Source organism: Penicillium maclennaniae, assembly GCF_028827695.1.
Source record: "Penicillium maclennaniae strain IBT 15551 chromosome Unknown utg000007l:1.0-4884863.0:1.0-4888362.0, whole genome shotgun sequence".
NCBI classification, from domain to species: Eukaryota; Fungi; Ascomycota; class Eurotiomycetes; order Eurotiales; family Aspergillaceae; genus Penicillium; species Penicillium maclennaniae.
In genome coordinates, this window is record NW_026623219.1 from 2,403,131 (window position 1) to 2,426,185 (window position 23,055).

The 23,055-nt window shown below is 49.9% G+C and overlaps 9 protein-coding genes across 9 annotated transcripts; 4 read left to right on the forward strand and 5 right to left on the reverse strand.

The window, feature by feature from the left end:
* Positions 1 to 510: 510 nt before the first annotated feature.
* On the reverse strand, positions 511 to 1,774 carry N7477_008121 (uncharacterized protein; the record flags this gene model as incomplete). The annotated part of the gene is made up of 2 exons (XM_056969784.1): positions 511 to 885; positions 950 to 1,774. 2 exons carry the CDS (start codon positions 1,772 to 1,774, stop codon positions 511 to 513), a joined length of 1,200 nt encoding a protein of 399 aa, XP_056819816.1.
* Positions 1,775 to 3,716: 1,942 nt separating this feature from the next.
* On the forward strand, positions 3,717 to 4,521 carry N7477_008122 (EXPERA domain-containing protein; the record flags this gene model as incomplete). Its single annotated transcript, XM_056969785.1, has 3 exons — positions 3,717 to 3,912; positions 3,962 to 4,360; positions 4,409 to 4,521. 3 exons carry the CDS (start codon positions 3,717 to 3,719, stop codon positions 4,519 to 4,521), a joined length of 708 nt encoding a protein of 235 aa, XP_056819817.1.
* Positions 4,522 to 4,603: 82 nt separating this feature from the next.
* N7477_008123 (uncharacterized protein) lies at positions 4,604 to 6,253 on the reverse strand (the record flags this gene model as incomplete). Its single annotated transcript, XM_056969786.1, has 2 exons — positions 4,604 to 5,852; positions 5,907 to 6,253. The coding sequence occupies 2 exons, from the start codon at positions 6,251 to 6,253 to the stop codon at positions 4,604 to 4,606; spliced, it is 1,596 nt and encodes a 531-aa protein (XP_056819818.1).
* Positions 6,254 to 7,105: 852 nt separating this feature from the next.
* N7477_008124 (uncharacterized protein) lies at positions 7,106 to 8,879 on the forward strand (the record flags this gene model as incomplete). The annotated part of the gene is made up of 5 exons (XM_056969787.1): positions 7,106 to 7,336; positions 7,395 to 7,493; positions 7,565 to 7,641; positions 7,716 to 7,917; positions 7,971 to 8,879. 5 exons carry the CDS (start codon positions 7,106 to 7,108, stop codon positions 8,877 to 8,879), a joined length of 1,518 nt encoding a protein of 505 aa, XP_056819819.1.
* Positions 8,880 to 10,696: 1,817 nt separating this feature from the next.
* On the forward strand, positions 10,697 to 12,313 carry N7477_008125 (uncharacterized protein; the record flags this gene model as incomplete). Its single annotated transcript, XM_056969788.1, has 1 exon — positions 10,697 to 12,313. The coding sequence occupies one exon, from the start codon at positions 10,697 to 10,699 to the stop codon at positions 12,311 to 12,313; it is 1,617 nt and encodes a 538-aa protein (XP_056819820.1).
* Positions 12,314 to 12,687: 374 nt separating this feature from the next.
* Positions 12,688 to 14,309, reverse strand: N7477_008126 (uncharacterized protein; the record flags this gene model as incomplete). The annotated part of the gene is made up of 3 exons (XM_056969789.1): positions 12,688 to 13,696; positions 13,754 to 14,122; positions 14,182 to 14,309. 3 exons carry the CDS (start codon positions 14,307 to 14,309, stop codon positions 12,688 to 12,690), a joined length of 1,506 nt encoding a protein of 501 aa, XP_056819821.1.
* A 941-nt stretch (positions 14,310 to 15,250) lies between these two features.
* N7477_008127 (peroxisomal copper amine oxidase) lies at positions 15,251 to 17,302 on the forward strand (the record flags this gene model as incomplete). The annotated part of the gene is made up of 2 exons (XM_056969790.1): positions 15,251 to 15,365; positions 15,426 to 17,302. The coding sequence occupies 2 exons, from the start codon at positions 15,251 to 15,253 to the stop codon at positions 17,300 to 17,302; spliced, it is 1,992 nt and encodes a 663-aa protein (XP_056819822.1).
* A 608-nt stretch (positions 17,303 to 17,910) lies between these two features.
* Positions 17,911 to 20,696, reverse strand: N7477_008128 (transcription factor domain-containing protein; the record flags this gene model as incomplete). The annotated part of the gene is made up of 7 exons (XM_056969791.1): positions 17,911 to 18,094; positions 18,132 to 18,569; positions 18,628 to 19,675; positions 19,730 to 19,908; positions 19,962 to 20,427; positions 20,481 to 20,547; positions 20,598 to 20,696. The coding sequence occupies 7 exons, from the start codon at positions 20,694 to 20,696 to the stop codon at positions 17,911 to 17,913; spliced, it is 2,481 nt and encodes an 826-aa protein (XP_056819823.1).
* A 1,167-nt stretch (positions 20,697 to 21,863) lies between these two features.
* N7477_008129 (FMN-binding negative transcriptional regulator) lies at positions 21,864 to 22,688 on the reverse strand (the record flags this gene model as incomplete). The annotated part of the gene is made up of 1 exon (XM_056969792.1): positions 21,864 to 22,688. One exon carries the CDS (start codon positions 22,686 to 22,688, stop codon positions 21,864 to 21,866), a length of 825 nt encoding a protein of 274 aa, XP_056819824.1.
* Positions 22,689 to 23,055: the final 367 nt, after the last annotated feature.

Sequence of the window (23,055 nt, forward strand, 5' to 3'; positions counted from 1 at the left end):
GCGCTATTGTTGGGCTTTCTTTTCCATTCAAATATGGCGCTTTCCTGTTCTCTCCCTCCTTCAAGGGATCTTTGGTTTGTATATAGTTGATAGATGTTGGATATTTTGACATATGATTCAAGATATATGATCCAAAGGCTTGGCAACATAAAGGTTTGAAGTCTATCAACATACGCTGTGCTTTGTTCCTGTGCCTGCCAGGCCACCATGGCAAATCACAAGCGGGGTTTGTTCGTTGCTATAATTAAAAATTAAACATTATTGTATATTGTGTGCCCACATTGCGGACCGACTCGCTGTAATCTTGCATGAATGCTTGCCCTCGATTTTTGCTGACATGAGCATATCTGGCACCAGCTCCACTCGACACTTACAGACCATTCTCACGTTCCTCCAGGGTTGTTTTCGTCTCCACAATTCGTCGTACCAAATATGTATTTGATGATCGTTCATCATTGTGCATTATGCGTAGCGTTGCTCACACCAATCCGACCAACGTAATCTATAGCCTCAAGACGCCTTGGCCTTGGCCAGCTGTTTCTGCATCATCTCTTCGATCTCGGACTGTTCGGCCTCAGACCTATCGTCTTTCTTCACACCATAGGCGAGAAATTTCCAAGCGCTGCGCATGAGGCAGTAAAGCCAGAAAAGATTGAGACTTTGAAGCGAAGCCAGCAAGGCAAAAGTAATCGCCTGAGAAATCCAGCACTTGTATTGCTGTGTCTCCCAGTTCAGCTCGTAAGGACCGACAGTCTTGAACTCAGTCAATATAGACCATAGAACACCCAGGTTCAAATAATGACGCAGATAAATCCACGAGCCCACCGAAAGGGCATAGAAGGGGATGATCAGGTCCGAATCAATATAGTGAAATGACTTGGACACCTGTAGTCGGATCAGCATAATGCCACAGCGTTTGAACCTCAAACCCCAGCAAACGCAGACTTACAGCAAGGAAGAAATCACTGATATCATGGGTAATGTAAATTGCAATACCCATATATGTGAAATGAAATCTATAGCTCAAAGCAATAAGACTCAAAGTCACGATATGATGAGCAACAAGCTCCTTGAAATCCTTCCTCCTCTTCTCCTGCCCCAACAGCATAACAATAGCCTGCTGCGCCCAATAAGCCGCCTCAAACAAGTAATAAAACTTGAAAGCCGCCTCGTGCGTCCTGTGAGGGAACCCCTCATACATCGCACTCGTCTTAAAATACCAGACGGGACTCCGCGACATAACATAAAGCCCAGCAGGCCCCGTCATCCCAAAGTAAATCGCCGTATACATCTGTTCCATGAACCTCAACTGCTTGCCACGGGATTTGATCCCCGCGATCCTGGCCAAAGGCCGCAGCAGTTCCTGCATGATGAATTCACGAGTAAAAGAGAGCACGATCGTATAAAACGACACAAACGCAATATCCCAAAGACCCTTTCCATACTGAGGGGATCCGAGATTGCCATCCTCAGGCAATTTGTAAGATAGGAAAATGAAATGGTGAATCACATTCGACTCACACGGGTTGATAGCGTACAGAGACAAAATAGCCAAGACCAGAACCAGCGGAACAAGCCAAGTATGTTCCGTGACTTGATTCTTAAATCCGCGCAGAAACGACCGGCGCGATCGTCGACGTGCACTATCCGAAGATTGGCGCGTGTGACCGCGTGCATGGTCGGATCGAGCATCTTTAGTCTCTTTGATCTCTTGTGGACCTGGACCTCTGGCGCGCACCCCGGCTGGCCGGGCTGAGGCTATGTTGGTGGGCATGTTTCAGATCCCGTGCGTGTTCTGGTATAGTCCGGTAGAGGGCAGATCCAAGGTTGGATTCGGAATGGAAAAAGTATGCGGTTGACCGCCTCAGATCCCCCTTTTCATAATATGACGACTTGGCGCTGTTCCTCTCGTGTTGATCCGATTCTTACCCGTTTTGGATTAGACATATGGGGCTGACAGCGAATCAGGTGTGATTTTGGGGGGGATTCGGGTTCCGGGGCTGCCGCGTATTCGTTTAGTCGTTAGTTGTTGGGAGATATTGAGATTTGTCTTCGTATAACGTATTCCACGGCAAACCCTCTATCACGGTAAAACCCGCCATCCGTGACCATATTAGTAATTGCGATAAAATATAATTTTACATATCCTGAAACCACTTCCTTTGAGGGCTTATAATCTATAAGGCTCTACTAAGATTACTACATAATCTCCTAGGCTCTTATAGTGGGATACTATCGTAGATACTACTTTCATATACCAAGCGATAGAATCCCTATATTTCTTGGTGAAGCGGCTTAATTTTGGATGATTTACTACAAAGTTAATATGTTTTGCTTGAAATGGATAATTATGGCTTAAGGCAACAGTTTCAGGTGAAATAGTCAATTGTTTTAAAGATACGAAATGTTTATAATTCTTCGTATTTACTATAGTATTTGGAGGGTGGTGGATTTACCGTGGAGTTAGACAGATCTGGTAGTTGAAGCTGAATGATGAATCTTGATAATGGAAGAATTTTTGAAACCTGGTTGGCGATATCTGGGCATGAGGGTTTTTCTTTACATGCTTTTCTCCTTTGTCCTTTTGACCTTGGGCCTCGCAACTGATGATTAAAAAGGTATGCTTGGCAGGAGGTCCTGTATCAGCGATCTTAGAATACGAGTAAAAGCTCAGATGTCATTGACTGGACGATTTATGATGTAGTTCGGAAGTACGAATTGTTCTAACTAAATCGCTGGCTACCCCCTGCTCGAAGAACAAAAAAAGTGATTGGGCTCTGGCACCAACTATTGATCTCAATTCAACAAACTATAGATGCTCACCAGACCCAATGATGACAAATTGAGTCAGTTCTGTTTCAAATGCTACAGCATTTGTTCCAACGCGTAGGTCACCCTTGCCAAGGGTGGATCTCAAGCAACACGAGGATCATCTAGGCTCAGCTGAAATGTCCTCCTGAGCTTACATTTCTAATTTTCTCATGATAGAAGTATGTGAGGCTTCACCTAACTAACACCCTTTCTAGTTTCCTTCTGAATAATGTAGAGATCAGACGCAGCATCTTCATATCAACGACTACTTTCAAACCTGACTAGGTTTATTCCCCTGCCTGGCTGTATGCTAGCCGCGACCTACTGTTCCCCGCACATGAGCGCTAGTAGTAGCCAGTAGAGGAGGGACAGAAGAAGGATATATTCTTGATGGCAGCTCCGTAAATTGAGAAGACCTTGCGAGAAAAGCGGTTCGAATAATGTGTAATTGAAGCGTCGGTAAAACGAGAGGTTTGGTTTTAAAAAGACCATTGCCAGTTCTCACGGGCACCGTTCAGTGAATAACTCATCGAGGTGTCTGAGTTAAAGCTCGGAGATCTTCCTAATTTGGGCGGTTAAACAATGTCGGGCTCATGAAATATATTCTGTGAGGTTTGGTTGGTACGAGAGCTTTTCGATCGATCTTTTATTATACGTGAAATTTTAATTACCGTCAGAGTACAACAAAGCCCGGCTGTTGGCTCAGGCATCCCTAGATGCAACATTTGCTGTGCCTGACCAAACCTAGTCAAGTAAACCTGCTTGTGTTCCTATCAGGGAAAGTCACATGACCATTCAGCCCCTTTTCCCCAACATCACGTGAGCCCCCAGTCAACCAGCATCCTTATAAGCTGGACCTGCACATATCATTCATCTTGAATCTATCGAGGTTTCAAGATAGTAAAATGGCCGCGCATCCCTACTACCCAATTGACCTCGAGATTGTGGGGTACCTGGCCAATGAGTGGGACACCTTGACCCTTGTCTCACTATTCGCTTCAGGATGCACCGTCATTTTTCTGGCAACCTACCTTCTTGTAATGAAGATTCACCCGAAGGTATCAAACGGTGATCTATGGACCATCATGTGGTTTGTCTTGTGTAATTCTCCCCGATCAACTTTTGAATACCAATATTAACAAGCAAACAGGCGGCTGCATCCATCTTTTCTTCGAAGGATATTTCGCCTACAATTTCAGACGCATGCCAAGCATGCAAGACCTATTCGGTCAGCTGTGGAAGGAATATTCTTTGTCTGACTCGCGGTACCAAACCCAGGACGCCTTCGTGTTGTGCATGGAGACCATCACAGCTGCTTTCTGGGGTCCTTTGTCTTTCGTTGCCGCAGGCATGATCATGACTAGCCATCCTCTGCGGTATCCGCTGCAGGCTATCATTTCGCTTGGCCAGCTCTATGGTGATGTCCTCTACTATGCGACTTGTCTCTTTGACAATTACATCCTTGGACTTGAGTATTCGAGACCCGAGGCTGCCATTTTCTGGGGATACTTTGTATTCTGCAACGCTTTCTGGATTGTGATCCCTCTCTGTGAGTAACGATACAACTTCGATTTGATGATTTGCTAATTCTTCTTAGATTTGATCTATACCAGCTTGTGCGCAAGCAAGAAGGCATTCACTGCTCTGGCAGTGTTTGAGGGTAACGGGTCAATGAAGGCTATCAATGGAAAGGCTTCCAAGAACGAATAGAGGCCATGAAGGAATGTTGTGAATGGACATAATTATCCGTGACCCTGAGACTCTCCATCTACAGTTTAGAGTTTCGTGGGTTCTAGACCTCATCATTTTCCAAATTCAATATGAGCTTCCGCACAAACTTTCCGACCTGACCAATGTGCTCTCCCAACCAGTTCTGAAAGCCATAGTCTCTTGTGTTATCACTTTCAAAGCTATGCATTCCACATTCTCCATGCGGACCAAAGCGCATGAATTTTTGATCTTGAGAATACGCTTCCCATGGCTTCTGGCCATGCGCAAAAGCCGTCCAGATACGAGCAGCTTCTAGCGAAACCTTTTGAGTCTCCGGTGGACAGTTCGGTAACTCGTTCAGATGCATGAGCATCGCACAAAGACCATGATATGAGTACCCGTACGTGGGGCCCGGAAAAGGCGAAGGTTCCTCCCAGTGGTAATAGTAAACATTATCTCTCCACGTATCGGAATTTATCGATGCATTGGCGATTCCAAGATGAGAATAATTGAACAACGTATTCCCAACCAAAAGCCTGAAAGCCTTGCGAAAACTTTCCTCAGACTGCGTTTCACGACTGAATCCGAACATGGAATACAGCTGTTGAGCATCCTGCGATGAAAATGCAACATCAACCAATTGATGGAAACGTTCTTGCGGCAGACGCTTAAGCAGACCATCGAAGATAATTGCCTCGACGTTGGTATCTCCGAGAATGAACTCCTTGCATCGAGTATTGGCAACATTGTCATCGTAGGTCCAACCTTCTGGCAGGAGCTTGCCATCGGCAACAGGGCCCATAGCGGCCGGCGTAGAATTTTGTAGAATCTCCGCCGTGCTCAACGAGCGAAGTTGCTTCAATCGCTTAGACGCAGTTGATGCTGTTACTCCAGTTTTTTGACAGAGTCGGCTCCACTCCTTCTCATAGGGCTCCATTGACAATGGGCCCAGAATAGGCGCAGTACCAGACATCATGATGGCACGATCAAACAAGGCGTGTTGGGCAAGTAGGTGGAGGTGAATGCTTATACTACCAGCACTCACACCAAAGACAGTGATGTTTGACGGATCGCCTCCGAAATCTTGGATGTGCTGGTTCACCCATTCCAAGGCATTACGTTGGTCGATGAGCCCGTAGTTTCCAACTGGATGTGTCTTGGAACCGCCGTGTCCCTCTTCGGCTAGATCTTGGGAGGCAGCAAAGCCCAATGCACCGAGTCGATAGTTGATCGAAACCAAGATGACAGGTGTCCCGCACTTACGAGCATGCGCGACGATTGCCTGCGGGCGATAGCGCGCGACAGAGTTGGCACCAAAGGCGAACCCACCTCTGATGAATGGCTGGTCAGTATCACGTTCCTTTAACAAATCGGGTTAGGCATACCCATGAATCCAAACCATAACTGGTAATGGCCGAGAGCCCTTCAAAGACTCCACGGGAACAGCGATATTGAGATTGAGGCACTTGAACTCATCGTCACCGGGAAGGGGATCATTTGTTCCTCCCGACACAAGAACCATTCCATTTCCCTGGCTGCATCGATATCCCAGCTTGGTAGCGTCGAATGACTTACCAAGCGAGTGTGTAGTCTCACTATGGGTCCATCGCTTGGTTACAGTAGCAAAAGGGATTCCACGAAAGAGCGCGATGTTATTCTCACTGTCCAAAGCTCCAGTCAATTCTGCACCGAGAGAGGGCGCGTGAATTGATATCGTTTTAGGGCCAGCCATTGTGAGGCTCAGAAATGCTTTTCAGGTTAAAATGCGAACCTGAAGTGTCCATGACAATGAGGATCCCCGGGGTATTATAAGTCGCTGGGTAAACAAAACGGTGGAGCTTGCGGGGTGATCCCGGCCTTTGAGTTGAGTGCTTATCCGCGGCTAAGCTTTTCTACTGGGCCGGCTTGCCATTTCATGACCCAGAGTTCTGGGGTTGGAATGCATTTGACTGAAAGTAGTTTAAATAGTGATCATAATACCTGCTCCAATGCTATGAATGTCTTCTTATGTTCTACCAGCTCCCATTGCATTCGAGCATGGGTTACGGACCCAGTGAATAACATACACGAAGGATGAACTGTTTCCCCCAGGGCAAATCGAACACGCATCTGCGGGGTCTTAGCTAGAGGAAAGCCGAAGTTTATCCCGACAACAGCTCAATCTGAAGCTAAGGACGCGTGGCGTAGACAAAAGGGATCTAGATCAATTTCCGGGGCCCCAGACAACGTGCAAGTCGGCAAGTCCGAATCCCCACATTGATGCATCAAATGCGGGGGGCAGCATCTGCCGCCTTTTATAGAATAGCCCAAAGCTTGCCTCGGCTGGCATATTAAGATGAGTGCGTATCTCGTCTCCGGCTAAGCGTTTTTACTGTAGCTGAAATACACTTTTCGACCAGCTCAACATTTCTCCAGATCTTCACCTGGTCATGCCCCTCACGGGGGACGCGTCTATAAGACCGTGGGCCTTTCTGTATTCTCCCAGACTCCCCAGATTCCTTTATTTCCCCACGGGGTACTAGTTGAATAAATCTTCTTTTTCCTTTGCCAGACCTTCACCCCCATATATTGTCTCACATTGAACATGACAGGAACCTCAAAGGCTGGCTCAGAGGCCATTGAGATGGAGAATGCTCCCACTCAGCCTGTTTTCCTGGCAGAGAAGCTTCAAGATGGTGACGAGGCATTGGAAATCCTTCAAAGTCAATATGTCGAGTATAGTCCAGAAGAAGAAAGGAAGTTGAGATGGAAGATTGATCTTCGATTGGTGTCTGTCATGTTGGTTGTCAATGGAATACAGTTCGTCGACAAATTGGTACGCTGTCAAAAACGAAGTCGCAACCTGAGTGACTTCAGAGCTAACGCGCCAGTAGACTATCGGATATGCTGCGACTTATGGTCTCGTCACCGAGGCGCACCTGGTCGGACAGGAGTATAGCCTGCTGGTGACGATGTTCTATCTTGGTTACCTGGTGAGTTACTCCAAGTTTCCCTTTACTCACTCCGTATGGCTTTCCCCTATCCGACCTGACATTGTATACAGATCGCGCAATACCCGACCAGCTATCTTATGCAAAGATTCCCTACCGGTCGATATCTGACAGTCAACTTTGTTCTGGGGTAAGATAAGATTAATTTTATTGAAAGGATTGCTCTAATGTTTTCAAAGGAGTTGTACTGGCTGCTACTGGAAGTGCCACCACTTTCCCTTCGTTGGCCGCCGCTCGATTCTTCCTCGGCGTCTTTGAGTCGTGCTTGAACCCTGGATTCGTGCTAATCTCTTCATCCTGGTGGAAACGTGAGGAACAGGCAGCTCGTATTGGTCTTTGGTATAGTGCAAACGGCCTGGCGTCGTTGCCTGCTGGCGTTTTGTTCTGGGCTATCGCACATATTGATGTATGCGATCAATCTCAAGATGTTTCTGATTGTCCAGGCTAATCGGCTTTCAGGTCGACGGCATGTTCCCATACCAGTGGATGTTCATCATCTTTGGTCTCCTGACCGTCCTAGTTGGTGCTAGTCTTTGGTGGATTCTTCCCGACACTCCGATGAAGTGCAGGTGGCTCAACGATCGTGAGCGTGTTATTGCCGTCCAGCGCCTCAAGGACAATCGCACCGGAGTCAAAAACAACCACCACAAGAAAGAGCAAGTTGTCGAAGCTCTCACCGATTATCGTGTATGGATGTTGCTGTTCGCCGTCTTCTGTCACAACATGACAAATAGTCTGCAGACCAACTTCACCGGAATCATCATCAAGGGTTTTGGTTACAGCACATACCAATCCGTTCTATTGCAGATCCCCGTAGGAGCAATCACGGCCGTGGCAATGATCCTTTGTGGCTTCTTCCTCTCCTCAAAATGGGGCCAAGGAAAGCATATATTTACCATCATCTGCTGCTACTTCCCCGGGATCATCGCATGTGGAATCCTATACGGAGTCCCCGTGAGAGCAACTACACTGAGCGCCCACCTTGCAGCTATCTTCCTCATCCCGATCGTTGCCACCGCTGGTGGATCAATGTATTCCTTGCTGGCAGCCAACATCGCCGGATACACCAAGAAGACAGTGACCGGAACATTGTTCTTCTCAGCCTACTGTGTGGCCAATATCATCTCACCACAGACTTTCCTAGCCTCACAAGCCCCTCTCTACACAACTGGAGTCTTCGTGACCCTAGCCGCCTTCATTGTCAACATCATCCTCTTCTCGGGCCTATACGTCGTCTACTCGCGCGACAACGCAGCCCGCAAACGCGAAATGGAAGAAACCGGACAATTGGATGAAGCCAGCGATCTCGCCAACGCATTTTCTGATCTCACAGACCGACAAAATTGCATGCTGATCTACAAAATCTAAGACAAGGGACACATAAATCAATATCGAGCCGAGTATATGAAATCCAATTTTCAGGAATTCTCATCATTCAATAATTGCTCACAGCTAAAGCATCTTGCACTATCATGATTGGTATATGACTTGTAGCTCATATTTAGGCTCTGATGGCGGATCTTCCGCCTTTTTCGTATTGGGACAATTGCGGCCCAGGAAATAACTTAGCCTGGTCTCTCGCCATGCTTGCCGAAACAGGAAGTTCAAAGTGTTTCTTAATTCCGATATACTCGTTCGGGTCCTGCCCGTAGGGAGTATTGAGAATATTTACCGTCGGTCGCCCGTGGACAGGTTGGGTAAGCAGGTTCAATGACCGGGCTGAATCACATTAGTTTTATGACAAATGTAGAATGCTAGAATGACGCGAGAAAGTACCTTTGCTAGCGTGTCCAAGGATCAAAACAGGTTGACCCTGCTGATCACCGTCTTCTCTTGGCTCTCCTTTGTACGAAGATCCCATCTTCGTTTTGAGGGTGGTGGTATCGATTCTTGAGTAGGTTTCTCGGCGCCGCTGAATCGACCCCTTGATGCGATTCCGGCGCCCCAACGAAGACGTATCCCATAGCCTTCGCAGGTGAGGCCTCGCTCGGTGCATTTCCGGCACCCTGGCTGGGTTTCGTCGCATTGAATTCGTTTCCTCTTGCATGTCCAGCAGCCTTTATGAGAACGGTGACGAGAAGCAGCATCCTTGTGTTTGTTATTCGTGGGAGCCATTATGAACGAGCGAAGAGGTCAAAAAGAAAAGAAAATATAGTGTTTCTCGCTCTAGTCGCGCGCAGAGTTATATGCGAAAAAAGACAAGTATAGCACCATCGGCTCTACGAGCTCTGATTGGCCGAACAATGTTCTCAGCCTGAATTAATAGCGCATTCTAAACCGTTACAGGGTAGAGCTGTCCGGCGCAGCTTCCAACGTTCTTGTAGCTATTTGGCCTCGCCAATTCCCTCGCGTAGCCATCACGGTGATATACAAAAAAGAGTCGGTTCAAGTCTTGTCGGGCTTTTTGCCCCGAGCACTCGGCAGCTCTCGCCTCTACGTTTCGGGCAGGTACAAGCAAGCGCTATCCGCCCACGGTTCCACATGGCATGGCATTTTGCAAAACCGGGGAATCGAGTTCGATTATTCTATCTGCCCTGGAGAAAACACGATTTGGTTACAACTTTATATGGTGTAAAGCGTGATGCCCTAGATAGGGCGAGCTGTTCGGCCACGCCAGCCTCTCACATTACAGCGATGGCCCCGAGAGTCGCCACTTCGGGAATCCGGGGCACCGTGGATGCACCTGTGTTTGTCATGGATTCGGGTAACGGTAAGATAATAGCGGGTCTGGAAAAGGCAGCCGTGTCGTGACAAGATCCATCAGACTAGTCGATCGCGTTGGCAGATGATTTCATGCACGAGAACTCACCTTCTGAACTCCGCATCTACCTCCCGGAAGAGGAAGTTTCCGCCTAACATCGGGTGTTGGTGGAGATGAGGCCGGTGGCAGATCACTAGCAATGAGTAACTGTGTTTCGTCCAAGATAATTCGGTTCTTCTCATGTGGGCCAGTCCCGGTATCCACGAGTAGCTTACCACACAATGCCGTGGGGAACCCCGGAAAAATCGCAAAAAGCCCCGGAACTAGATGGGGCTCGAGTATTTCCAATTCCATTGATAGAAGCTCGTCTGCGCTCTTTAGTCTTGGCTCAAAGTGCGATACACCTTCCAGTGCTGCAAAGTCCGGAAATGAACCCATTCGAAACCTGACATCGATCATAATTGCACCAAAAAAATTACAAGTTATGGACGTGGAAACAGATGACACGTTGAAACCGACCGATCAGAATGTCCAAGATGCTCACGACCTCGCTGCCTTTGGGCACGACCAGACTCTGGCGCGAAAGTTCAACATTTGGAGCATGCTAGCCATGGCCTTTTGTGTTTTGGGAACTTGGTCAACCTTTGCTCAAGATTTATCCGACGGTCTCATCAATGGCGGTCCCGTCTCGATTCTCTGGGGTCTCTGCCTCGTCTTATTCTGCAATATGTGTGTGGCCGTCTCACTAGGGGAGATTTGTAGCAGCATGCCGACGGCCCTGGGCCAAGCGTATTGGATTTACCGACTGTGGAATTCGCGTTGGGGACGTTTCACCTCATACATGTGTGCCTGGATCAACGTGTTTGGATGGTGGACTCTGGCCGCGTCACAGATTGCCTTCATGACCAATTTCTTGCTGGGCATGAAAGTCATGTTCGCTCCGAATTGGACTGGGGCATCGACTGGATGGCTCGAGTTCGTTGTCTACATTGGAAGTGTGTTCGTTCTGACACTGATCAATGTCGTTGGATGTCGCAAAGAGGCATTCCTGCCCTGGTTGAACAACTTCGTGGGCGTGTTCTTCTTCGGCTTGTTCTTCGTGTTTTCTCTGGCTCTCCTCATTTCCGTTGGAACCAAGTCAGGGCTTCAATTCCAGCCTGCTTCCTTCGCCTTCGGCAAGTGGATCAACCAGACAGGTTGGCCGGATGGTGTCGTCTGGTTCATCGGGCTGGTACAAGCAGCCTATGGACTCACGGCCTTTGACGCGGTCATTCACATGGTAGAAGAGATTCCTGCTCCACGGAAGAATGCCCCCAAGGTCATCTACATGGCCGTCATCACTGGAGCAATCAGCGGCTTCATTCTGATGCTCGTATGTCTCTTCTGCATCCAAAATGTGAACAGCGTCATCAACTCGCCCACCGGTCTACCATTCATGACCCTCTGTCAAGAAACCGTCGGACAAAATGGCGCCGCTGTTCTCATGGCTCTATTTATCTTTAACGGACTCGGCCAGAGCATCAGTATCCTTACCACCGCATCCCGACTCACCTGGGGCTTTGCCCGTGACGGCGGTTTACCATTCAGCCGATACTTATCCGAAGTCAGCCCATACTGGAAAGCACCTGTGCGCGCTCTCTGGTTTCAGGGCTTCATCATCGCCTTGGTCGGGATCCTATTCCTCTTCGCTCAAACAGTCCTGAACGCCATTCTGAGCGTGAGTACCATCGCACTGACCATTTCATACGGCTTACCCATTATCACCGTGATCATGGTCGGGCGCGATAAGCTTCCTGTGGGAGGAGAATTCCATCTTGGAAAAATTGGCACACCTGCGAACTGGGTCTCTGTGATTTATTGCATGATCACGACAGTTTTCTTCTTCTTCCCGAGTTATCCTAATCCTTCGGGCGGTGATATGAACTATGCCATTGCTGTCTTTGGCGTGATGCTTGTTATTGCGTTGGGATTCTGGGGTCTCCAGGGCAAGAGGACTTATTTGAATACCGAGGAAGCCGCCATGGCTCAGGTTATCTTGGCTCAGGAAGAGATGGCAAATGATCCTGCGGTTCCTCCTGAGCCTAAGAAGGAGGATAAATGAAAGATGAAGGGCGAGAGAGAAGGTGGGGGGAAGACGTTTGTTCTAAGGGACCATTGGAAGTTTGACATTGAATGAGACGTAGAGACAAATTGGGGATCAAGTGGTTTTGTATATAGACACATTAAGTACATAAAAGCCTAGACTGGAATTGAATGGGCTTCGGACATGCAACTTAGCGTTTGATTTTTGGAATACATATTTCTTTTCAATCTTGATACCGAGCAGCCTAGGAGTAGAATTGGGAGTACCGGACTCTGTCATAGCACAATGGATGCGCATGGCAGGATTTTTCATGAATTTCTAGTGAACAACAAATTTTGATATCTGATATGTGAATATACTATTCTGTACGAGTAACTAAACCACAAGTTCGCTCAAAGCTTAGACTTCATATTCATATGGACAGCCTTGATAGCGGAGTATGCATCCAAGCCGGCCTCGCCTAATTCCCGACCAATACCGCTCTGCTTGACACCACCAAAAGGAATGCGCCAATCACTATCGTTGCTAGAGTTGATCCACACCATACCCGCCTGAATCTGCTTCGCAACGCGATGCGCGCGAGTCAAATTGGTGGTGAACAAAGCACTTCCAAGACCATACATCGTATCATTAGCCATCTGCACCGCATCTTCTTCCTTCTTGAAGCGCGCAATGCAGACGAAAGGACCAAAGACCTCTTCCTGGTAAATGCGCATGTTGGGGGTAACATCCGTGAAGACGGTAGGCTCGAAGAAGAAACCCTTTCCCTCACCAGCCTGGAAGGGCTTACCACCAACGGCAAGCGTAGCCTTCTCAGACTTGCCCACATCAACGTAGGACATGATTCGCTCATACTGGGACTTAGTAACCTGAGGACCTTGGAAGGTCTTCTCGTCAAAGGGATCGCCGACGATAGAGACCTTCTTAATCTGCTTCTTAAAGGCATCGACGAATTTATCGTAAATCTCATCCTGAACCAAGATACGCGAGGTAGCGGTACAGACCTGACCCTGATTATACATGATACCGATGTGAGCCCACTCCACGGCAAGGTCGAGCTCGGCGTCATTGAAGACGATCAGGGGACTCTTGCCGCCGGTCTCCAGGGTAATGTTCTTCAGGTTATTGCTCGCCATCTTCATGATATGTTTAGCGGTCGCGGTACTCCCAGTGAAGGCGATCTTGTCGACGTCCATGTGAGAGGCGAGGGCGGCGCCAGCGACGGTGCCGTGGCCGTTCACAATGTTCACAACGCCTGGGGGGAAGCCAGCTTCCACGATCAGGTTCGCGAGGAATAGGATGGAGAGGGGGGTCTGTTCGGCGGGCTTGAGGACGACGGTGTTACCGCAGGCTAGGGCGGGGCCGAGCTTCCATGCGGCCATGGAGAGAGGGAAGTTCCATCTTAGAGCTCTGTTAGCTTTGCGGTTTTCATGTATAGGATGCCTTCGCAATACTCACGGAATGATCTGTCCGCAGACACCCACAGGCTCGCGCACGGTGTAGGCGAACTTGTCCGGGGTGGTACTGATGACCTGACCGAAGATTTTATCGGCATATCCGCTGTAGTAGCGGATAGTCTCGGCAGTCTCAGTCAAGTCATCGTCGCGGGAAACAGTATAAGGCTTTCCGTTGTCGCAGGTCTCAATGGTAGCCAGAGTCTCCCGGTTATCCTCGATAAGCTGAGCAAGTTTGTTCATCATCTTGCCACGGTCGGTTCCCGGCAGGTCGCGCCAGCTAGGGTGGTTAAGGGCAGCGCGCGCAGCCTTGACGGCGGTGTCGACATCCTGCTCGGAAGCAGCATGAACGGATGTGATTTCCTTCTCTGTCCTTCAAGGAAGTTCAGTGACTAAGATTGACTTGAAGCTGTGATGGATTGTTGAACATACGCAGGGTTGATACTGGCAATCTTCTCGCCGTTGGACGACTTCACCCATTGATTGTTGATGAAGAGGCCGGTAGGCTGCATCCATACGCGGCCATTCGGCGCCGTCAACTGAACTGATAATGAAGACATTCTATGTTGAGCAATGTGTTTAGCAAGGTGTTGCTAGCTGAGGAAATAGCAGGCGGTAAGTACATCTGGGAAGCTCTTTAAGCACTCCGATAAGAAGGGATTCGGCACGACATTCCAAAAGAAGCAGGCCGATGACACGGCGTCTGGAGTAAACCCATGGACCCACCCTGACAGATCGGGTCGAGGCTCCAGAATCACACTAAGCTTCTTTTGGTAGGTCCAACCAATTCAACAGCTGAACCGATAACAAGATACGACGAGATAGCGACGAGAATCATGAATTGTGCTGCCGAACAGCGTCTAAACCTGTCGAGATAGCGTCTCTGGCCTGCCTGTATATCTTGGCAGGTCGCGCATATAAGCGCCATCTCTATAGCCATCTATAGCCTTCTATAACCATCTGCGACCTTGAATAAGCACAAAAGGGGCAACAGCCTCCGTCACGTGGGTTCCCCGCGAAAAGATAAGCTTGAACTGACGCTTGGCATCTCTGCAGACCAGGGTCACGATAGGGACAGCCATAGGTCTGTAGGGTCTAGCTTCCCCGAAGCGAGAAGTTTGGGGTATAATCTATAGACTCTGGCAGGGTACAGATAAAACTAGGAAGGCGATTGGCTCAAACCTCCGCTATTAAACAATTACGCAACAAATATTATGGCATGAGAATGCGGAGAGAAGGAACCAAGTAGCAGAACCGTAAGCTCGGACGAGCTTCTCCAGGCTTTCGCCCAACTAAGGTATGGGGATGAGAGCCTGGTGAAAGTGGACTCGGGAAGAGTCGTGCAAGGCGAATTTCTTCTGAGCCAGACATCCCGACTACCTGATTAGGAAGGTACATGCGTATTTTATCTCTGTTAAAAGGATGCGGAATTGAAGTATATAAGCCCTGGCCCGCTGGAAGTTATTCAGATCGTTAACTCTTTCCAATTTCATCCTACACCATGGCTTCTGCTCCTGATACTACATCCATCCCGGGTTATACAATCTTCCGGGAGGGAGACTATGACAGTGTTGCTGCAACTGCCATGCTCCCGCAGGGAACTCCGCACCCGCTTGGTACGTGCCATGGCTATTTTCTCTTTATCTCCGTGCCACCACTAACTTGACCAAAAAAAGACCAGCTTTCCATTTTGGAAATCCCAGAGGCTGCCGCTCTCATTCGCCAACATGCTAGCCCCAAGACCATCAAGTTTAACTGCCTTACTCTGCGGGAGCCCCGCAAGGCCGAATACCAGGCCTTCAAGGCCGGTCAGATCCCCGCGCCTGACCGCCGCGCCTTTGCCATCATCATTGAGATCGAGACCAAGAAGGTCGCCGAGGTCATCGTCAATTTGAAGTCCAAGAAGGTTGAGGAGTGGAAGGAGGTCTCCTCGGTTATGCCCACCCTCACTCTTGAGGATCTGGATGTCATGGAGCGCGTTGCTCGTGCTGATCCCCGTGTTATCCGTGCCTGCAAGGAAATCGGCATCACTGATATGAGCAAGGTCTTCCTTGATGCCTGGGCGATTGGCATTGACGAGCGCTGGGGCTACGAGCGCCGTCTCCAGCAGGGTCTCGCCTACTACCGTAACTCGGAGTTCGACAACCAGTACGCCCACCCTCTCGACTTCAGTGTCGTGGCCGATACCGAGACCGAGGAGGTTCTCAGCGTCGATGTTCGCTATGTCAACGGCGAGCGCACAGCCGTGCCTCTTCAGGAGCACAACTACATGCCCGATTTCATCGGCGACGGCTACATCCACGACCGCCTGAAGCCCATTGATATCACCCAGCCCGAAGGTGTTTCCTTCAAGGTCCGCGGTAACGAGCTGCAGTGGGCCAACTACAAGATGCACATCGGCTTCAACTACCGTGAGGGGATTGTCATCTCGGATGTCCGCACCCACGATATGTACGAGGACCGCGAGCGCACCCTCTTCAACCGTATCTCTGTCGTCGAGATGGTCGTCCCCTACGGCTGCCCCGAGAAGCCTCACCACAAGAAGCACGCCTTTGATGTCGGCGAGTACGGTACCGGTCTGATGACCAACTCCCTGAAGCTGGGTTGTGACTGCAAGGGTGCCATTCACTACATGGACGGTATCATGACCACCAGCAAGGGTGAAGCCGCCGTGATCAAAAACGCCATCTGCATCCACGAGGAGGACAATGGCCTTTTGTACAAGCACACCGACTACCGCGATGGCACGGTCATCTCCGCTCGTGACCGCAAGCTTATCATCTCTCAAATCATCACTGCCGCGAACTACGAGTACGGCTTCTACCACACATTCACTCTCGACGGCACCTACAAGCTCGAGATGAAGCTCACCGGCATGCTGAACACCTACTGCATGCACCCTACCGAGACCGCCGCTCCCTTCGGCACTGAAGTGGCCCCCTCGATCAACGCCCACAACCACCAGCACATCTTCTCCCTGCGTATCGACCCCGAGATCGACGGCACCAACAATACAGTCATCCAATCTGACGCAGTCTCCTCGGATGCCCCCGTCGGCTCCCCAGAAAACCCTTACGGCAACGCCTTCCTCAGCAAAAAGACCCCCCTCCGCACCTCCCTTGAAGGCGCCGCCGACTACTGCTACGAGACCCAGCGCTCATGGGATATTGTTAACCCCAACCGCATGAACAAGGTGGCCAAGAAGCCCGTCGGCTACAAAATCCTCAACAACAACTGCCCACCTCTCCTCGCCAAGCCCGGCAGCACCGTCTACAAGCGCGCCGGCTTCGCCCGTAAGCCTCTCTGGGTGACCCCTTACAAGGACTACGAACTCTTCCCGGCCGGCGACTACGTCTGCCAATCCACCGGCGAAGAAAACCACCCGTACAACAGCACAATCGTCGACTGGGCCAACCGCAACGAGAACATCGAGAACACCGATATCGTCTGCTACCTGCAGTTCGGCTTGACACATTTCCCCCGTACGGAGGATTTCCCCTATTATGCCCGCGGAGCCAGTCAGCATCATGTTGCGTGCGTCGAACTTCTTTGAGAAGAACCCTGGTCTTTGGGTCCCTCCTTCTGCTATCTGTGTTGATACGCAGTCAACAAATGCCTTCTCGACTTCTTGCTGCGCTTCTAAGGTGCCGGCTAGTAATGGATCGAGATTGTAAATTACCATCTTCATTGATGGTAAGAAAATGTTGATATGAATGGTACCTGGGATGAACATTGTAAATAAGCCTGATTTTTCTTTTTGTTTATGGTCATGATTAGAAAGAACATATTTTGCATGATATTGATCTATTTTCCGATCTGGTAGAATTCATTACACTCCGAGAGTAATTGAGTCTTCATTGATTACACATTTAAAAGAGTGTTGATCTCGAATAGTATTGGAATAATTGAATGTGTCCAATATTCGAGCAGCTTTCTCCCTTCCTTTATGCCGCTCACTAGTCTCATGTGATCACGATATCAAGACCACTCCATGAGTACATAGTTTCGAAAGAAAGACATTCCACTTAAAGAAAAAAAAACGCCTTGGGTATCTCGCCAAAACAAAACCATACCGAATTCCATACCCATAACCAACTTTCCATCCCAAGATAATATACACAAGCCAAACCAGTGAAACCCCCACCCACAAGCACCTCAAATTCATAATCCATTCAAAGTCTTCTCTTCTCCAACTCCGACGCCGACTGCAACCCCACCAAGATCCCCTTCATCAACGCCACTTAAGAAGAAATCCAGCTCACTGGGTCCACCCTGCGAATTCTCATTCTCCGCAAGCTGCTCCAGCAGACTCAAAAATGGATCCTTCTCCGTCGACCCCGTCTCACTAGCTGTGTGAGACCCAGAAGCCTGAGACTGTGCACCCGGTGTCAAGGCAGTTCCGGTTCCATTTAGATTGTTCGGGTTGTTGTCGAAAGGGGAATGTCGCGTATTGCGGGTTTGAAGGGGTTGTCGGGACAATGTTGAGAGATGGGTCCGTTAGGAAGGACGGGGGTGAGAGGCCAAATGCGCTTGGGGAAAAGGCATTGGGGAGGGAGATGTGAGCGTTTTCTTGAAGCTCGGTTTGAGGGAAGATAGTCGAGAGGGAAGTGGCGGGTTGTGGGGTGGTATTATTTGGAGCGTGAAAGTGGAGGGCTGGGGAGGTCGGTGCTTGGAGATGTTTGAATTGGTGGTGAGAGGGGCGACGTTCGGGGTCGGGTTGAGAGGGGAGAGATGGACGGGACTCGAAGAAACCGGGAGATTGGTAGGGCGGTCCCATTGGACGTTGGTAGTAGTGGTCTTGTCGGTCTGTGAAGTTGGTGCTATTGTCGATGTTAGGATATTTTTCAAAGGGAATGTAGGGTGGCATTGGAGATTTACCTTGATACCAAGTCATCCCCTGTGTCAATCAGACGGACGTGTGCTCCATCTATGGCCAGCCCGGGATAACGATCTAAAAAGTCTTCGAGATGGAAGACTGGTGAAAACCGCATCGGACTACTGGCAAGGTTACGTACCAGCTCGGCGTGGCATGTATAGATGGATTGAAGCAGCTCACGTTGATGCTGCACACCTGCCCAGGCATTGCGCAACCAGACCAGCTGGTGCATCTCGCGAGTCAGGAACTCAGCGCTGGACGAGAACACTTCGCCTTCCCGGCCTTTGTAATGCACTCCATGGACGTGTACGGTACCAGCTGTACACACACAGTAGCCGACAAATGCAGGCCACTCAACGAGAGGAGAGTTTCTGCCCAGCTCCACAAGTTCTGCAATCGCATTCGAGTGTGAGAAACATAGGTTGGTCGCTTCGATCTGCCACGACTGGTGCTGGCCCGTACCTCGCAGCTCCACGAGGTCAATGGGCAAAAATGGACGATAGATCAAGCAGTGCACAAGATGATAGATCAATTTGCTGAGAAGTAATGTCGTACTCTCCGGGTGACCAAATAAGACTTCAATTGACGCAAAGACGTCCTGCGTCCCCGCTGCCCAAATGTCCAGTTCTTGTCGTATTTTCGAGAGATTCGAAAGTGCATGCCAGGGGAAATGTGAATCACCTTTGACACCACCGGCAGCCAAGTACCGGTTAGTGACACCAAGTATACGGGTGATATCAATGAGCAAGGATGCCGCGCTGGGCGCCTTACGCCGAGAGTCTGCAGAGTATTGAATATTGGGTCCCACGTGAAACAGCTCACCATCCACGCTGAGACCTGCCGCATGTGGCGACCAAGATGGCAAGCGCAAAACAATCGAATGGTCGGAGATGAGACACGGCCGACGGGAGCCACAAGTGATGAAGCGATCCATCAGATAGACGGACCACAATAATCGGCGTCTCATCTCGCGCTCGGCGGGCAACATGTTAATCTTGCTTGATACTTCCCGAAGCAGATCTAATGCCACCACCATAGCCACGCAGTTTGCTGGCTAATGTTAGCGTGAAAAGTGAAAGGTGGAACTCGGGGCTTCAGCCTTACAAAATACCATGTAAGCTTTCTTTCCCAGTCCATAAGCAAAGTAAGCCTGTGACAGTAGCAGGAGTGTTTGCAAGCCCTCTACAGTCGGGTTGTCGACATCAACCATCTGTCGCGCCTGTAAAGCAGCATCTAACCCCATACGTAATGGCTGATCTGGCTGACCGACCGAATAAGTGTACCTAACGGATATGAGCGTTCCCTCTCACGGGTCAGTCACTGACGAAGAACCTACCTGACCACCATGGCGTAAATGGCCATAGACAAATGCGCAGGCAGTTGGTTCATTTGATACCGCTGCCTCGTGCTCTGCTCATCAAGTATGAAAAATGGCTTGCCATGTAATCGCGCAAAATACGCATCAAGCAAGACATCCGACAAGATCCCATTCTGCTTCGGCGACGGCTGCGACAAAACCGATGGGGGCGCATGAATAGTAGGCCTAGCAAAGGTCTCTATGTTTTGTGACACGGGATTCGACAGCGTCGGTCGCGAGTCTGAAGGACTGTACTGATTGAACGAAGCATCTATAGTGTTGCGACGGGGTTGACTGCTGAGCGGGGGATCGTCGAGAGTCGGCTCCGGGGACGTGGGCGAGATAGGATTCTTCTCATCCTGGAGTCTTTTCTCCAGCCCGTCGACGCGCTTGAGTAGCGCTTCCAGCACGTCTGTCTTGGGGCCGCGTTTTTTGGGGACCGCATCTGTGGGGAAGGTTAGGCGTGACCGGGCAGATGTGAACGGGGGCGGAACTCACCGTAGACGCAGGGAGATTGAAAGACCTTGCAAGCTTCGCAGCTGGGCCGGAGGCGGTTGCATTTGATCTGGAAGGTTCAGCCGGGGGTGCAGTAGGTCGGATTGAGATGCAACCGACCTTTCTCTTGCGACAGGACTTGCAGTTCATAGCCTCGCGGTGTTCGACCGTCGCGCGGCGAGGCGTGAGACGGTCGATGCTGACCTGCGGACGAGACATCGCGTAACTAGGGGGGGAGACATGAACGATAGAAACAGAGACAATGTGACAGACGTGAAAGACATGAAAGACATGGCAGACGCGAAAGGAGGGAAATAAAGAGGAGCCGAGCCTCTAGTCTCGAAATGGGGATGTGGAGGGAAATGCGGAGAAGTGCCACCGGAGTTTTCTCTTACTGGTTCCTTGGCTTTCCTTAATACTATGTGACTCTTCAAACCTTTGCTTAGTTTTCAATGTTCTCTGGTCAATTTGCACTTTTTATGCTCTAGTGATGTTTCCAGTCAAATTGGACCATGGACGTTAGATTTCGTCAAAGTGCCCAAATGCGCACCGAACACCCTTAAATCTCTCCCTCGGCCCGACCCACGGGGCCTTTTCCACTTTGCCTCGACCTCCGCTTTAGTCTGTTCAAGTTGTCGTAGTTCCACGATGAATGCTGAGACATCCCTGTATCTGAGTCGCCCCGTGACGGAGCCCATCATTTGCCGCATGGGCGTCCACTTGAGCCGTTTCCTGCAGAGTCTGGAACCCCGCGCTCGGCAGCCCCGACCTAACATCCACATCAGGATGCGATGAAACTTGGAGAGATGAAAAAGGGAACACCTTAGCGCTGGTGGAGAGCTATTTCGTTTGAGACATTTGTTCCTCCTTTTCCCACATACAAATCAAACGCCTAATGAGACACCGAGGATACATCATATTGATGCCGTCCATCAGATAATCAAGGTCTCTCAGGGTATCGCCTTAGTCTGTATCTACTACCTTCACCTGCCATGCACCAAGTATCCTGCATGGGACTGCCTCGATCGCCTACCGAAACTACTCTTTTGGATACGGACATTTCCAGGCTCAGCCCCGATCCATTTCTTCAAAATGCCACATTCGAACCTTCTAAGTGACCTGCAGACACCGCTCCACCCCCCCACAAATAGCCCAAACTCTCCGGTTCTGCAGAAGCCCCCAGCTACTATACAAGCATTTATCCAACCGAGGTCCGGTACCAAACCAGATGCAGCTCGCCACAGACCCAGCGACCTGAACACCCTCCAGAAGACGCCTCCCACCCTGGGCTCTCTTGGCAAAAGTCATCATCCCGACGAAGCCGGGGAATCCTGAAACAGTGGAACCACAACCCCAAAGCCAATTATGCAGCCACTAAAGTAGGGCTTACCCCGGAAGCACACCACTCTTGACATAAGCTGCCATATCCCTTGCCCTGCTTGTCTCCATCTCCTCAAGTCCCTCGATAACCCCACCACGATCCTTCACCGGCCGTTCCTGACTCACCTTAAATCGGCCCTCTATCCGCGTAATGTCAATTCTGATCCCAACAATATTCTTCTTCAGAGTCTCGATGTACGCCACCGGTGCATCATCAATCTTCCACGGCATCGTCATAGCCCTATTTCCATGTGCATGTGCATGTGCATGTCCATTTCCCTTTCCATACCCCATAACACCCTCTTCACCCAAAACCGCCAGATCCGATAACTGTTGATGCAGATATGCCCCCGTCGACGCGTCCTTGGAATGATATATTGTCGCCCGGCCGTAGACTTGAACAGCGGCGTAATTCCACGTTGGTGCAACCTTCCCAGTAGCAGGTTTCGATTCGATGTAAAAGTTCGGTGAGATGTAGTGATCCGTTGGACTTGTGAAAATGATCAAGACTTCCTCCGGCAGGATGGATCCCGTAGTGGAGGGGTCAGAGGAAATAGCTTCGAGGAGGGCTTTTGTTTGGGGGTTTGCGCGGGCGATGTGGCCTCGGAGGATGCCGAGAAATGGGGTAGAGCTGTGGGGTTCTTCTCCATTGGATACATTGCAGCTTGACTGGGTAGTTTCTGAGTCTAGGACCCATGGAATATGGCTGCATTGAAGTGTTGGGAAATTGTCCGATGGGAGGGAGGTCGTTATAATGCCGAGGGGGTGGGCTCGGATGAATGCGTGGAGGGTTGGGAGGTCCCGGACGGCGTGGTCCGGTCGGAGGTGCATTATTTTCGTTTATTGACTGCTTTGAATGGCAAGGATGTCAAAGGTAGAACTGGGCAGGTAGAGACAGGAACGAGGGGCCATGAGGGGTGGAACCCCGGTTTCCGGCGATAGCTTATCAGCTGGACTGGGGAAACCGGCTATACATCGGGATACTGGATCGAATCTAGGCACTGGCACAGGCACAGGTACAGAAGTAAGTCGGATCGGAGATGGTGAATAAGGGAGTCATGGAACACCACTACCTCTCGAGAAGGAGATGCAGAAGAAGGTCGTCATTTGATTTGGGTCGTCTTGACTATCGCTGAACCTCTGACCTCTCGAGGCTCAAGAATAGTCCGCGGCGAATGGAATTCTGAGCCAGCATGAT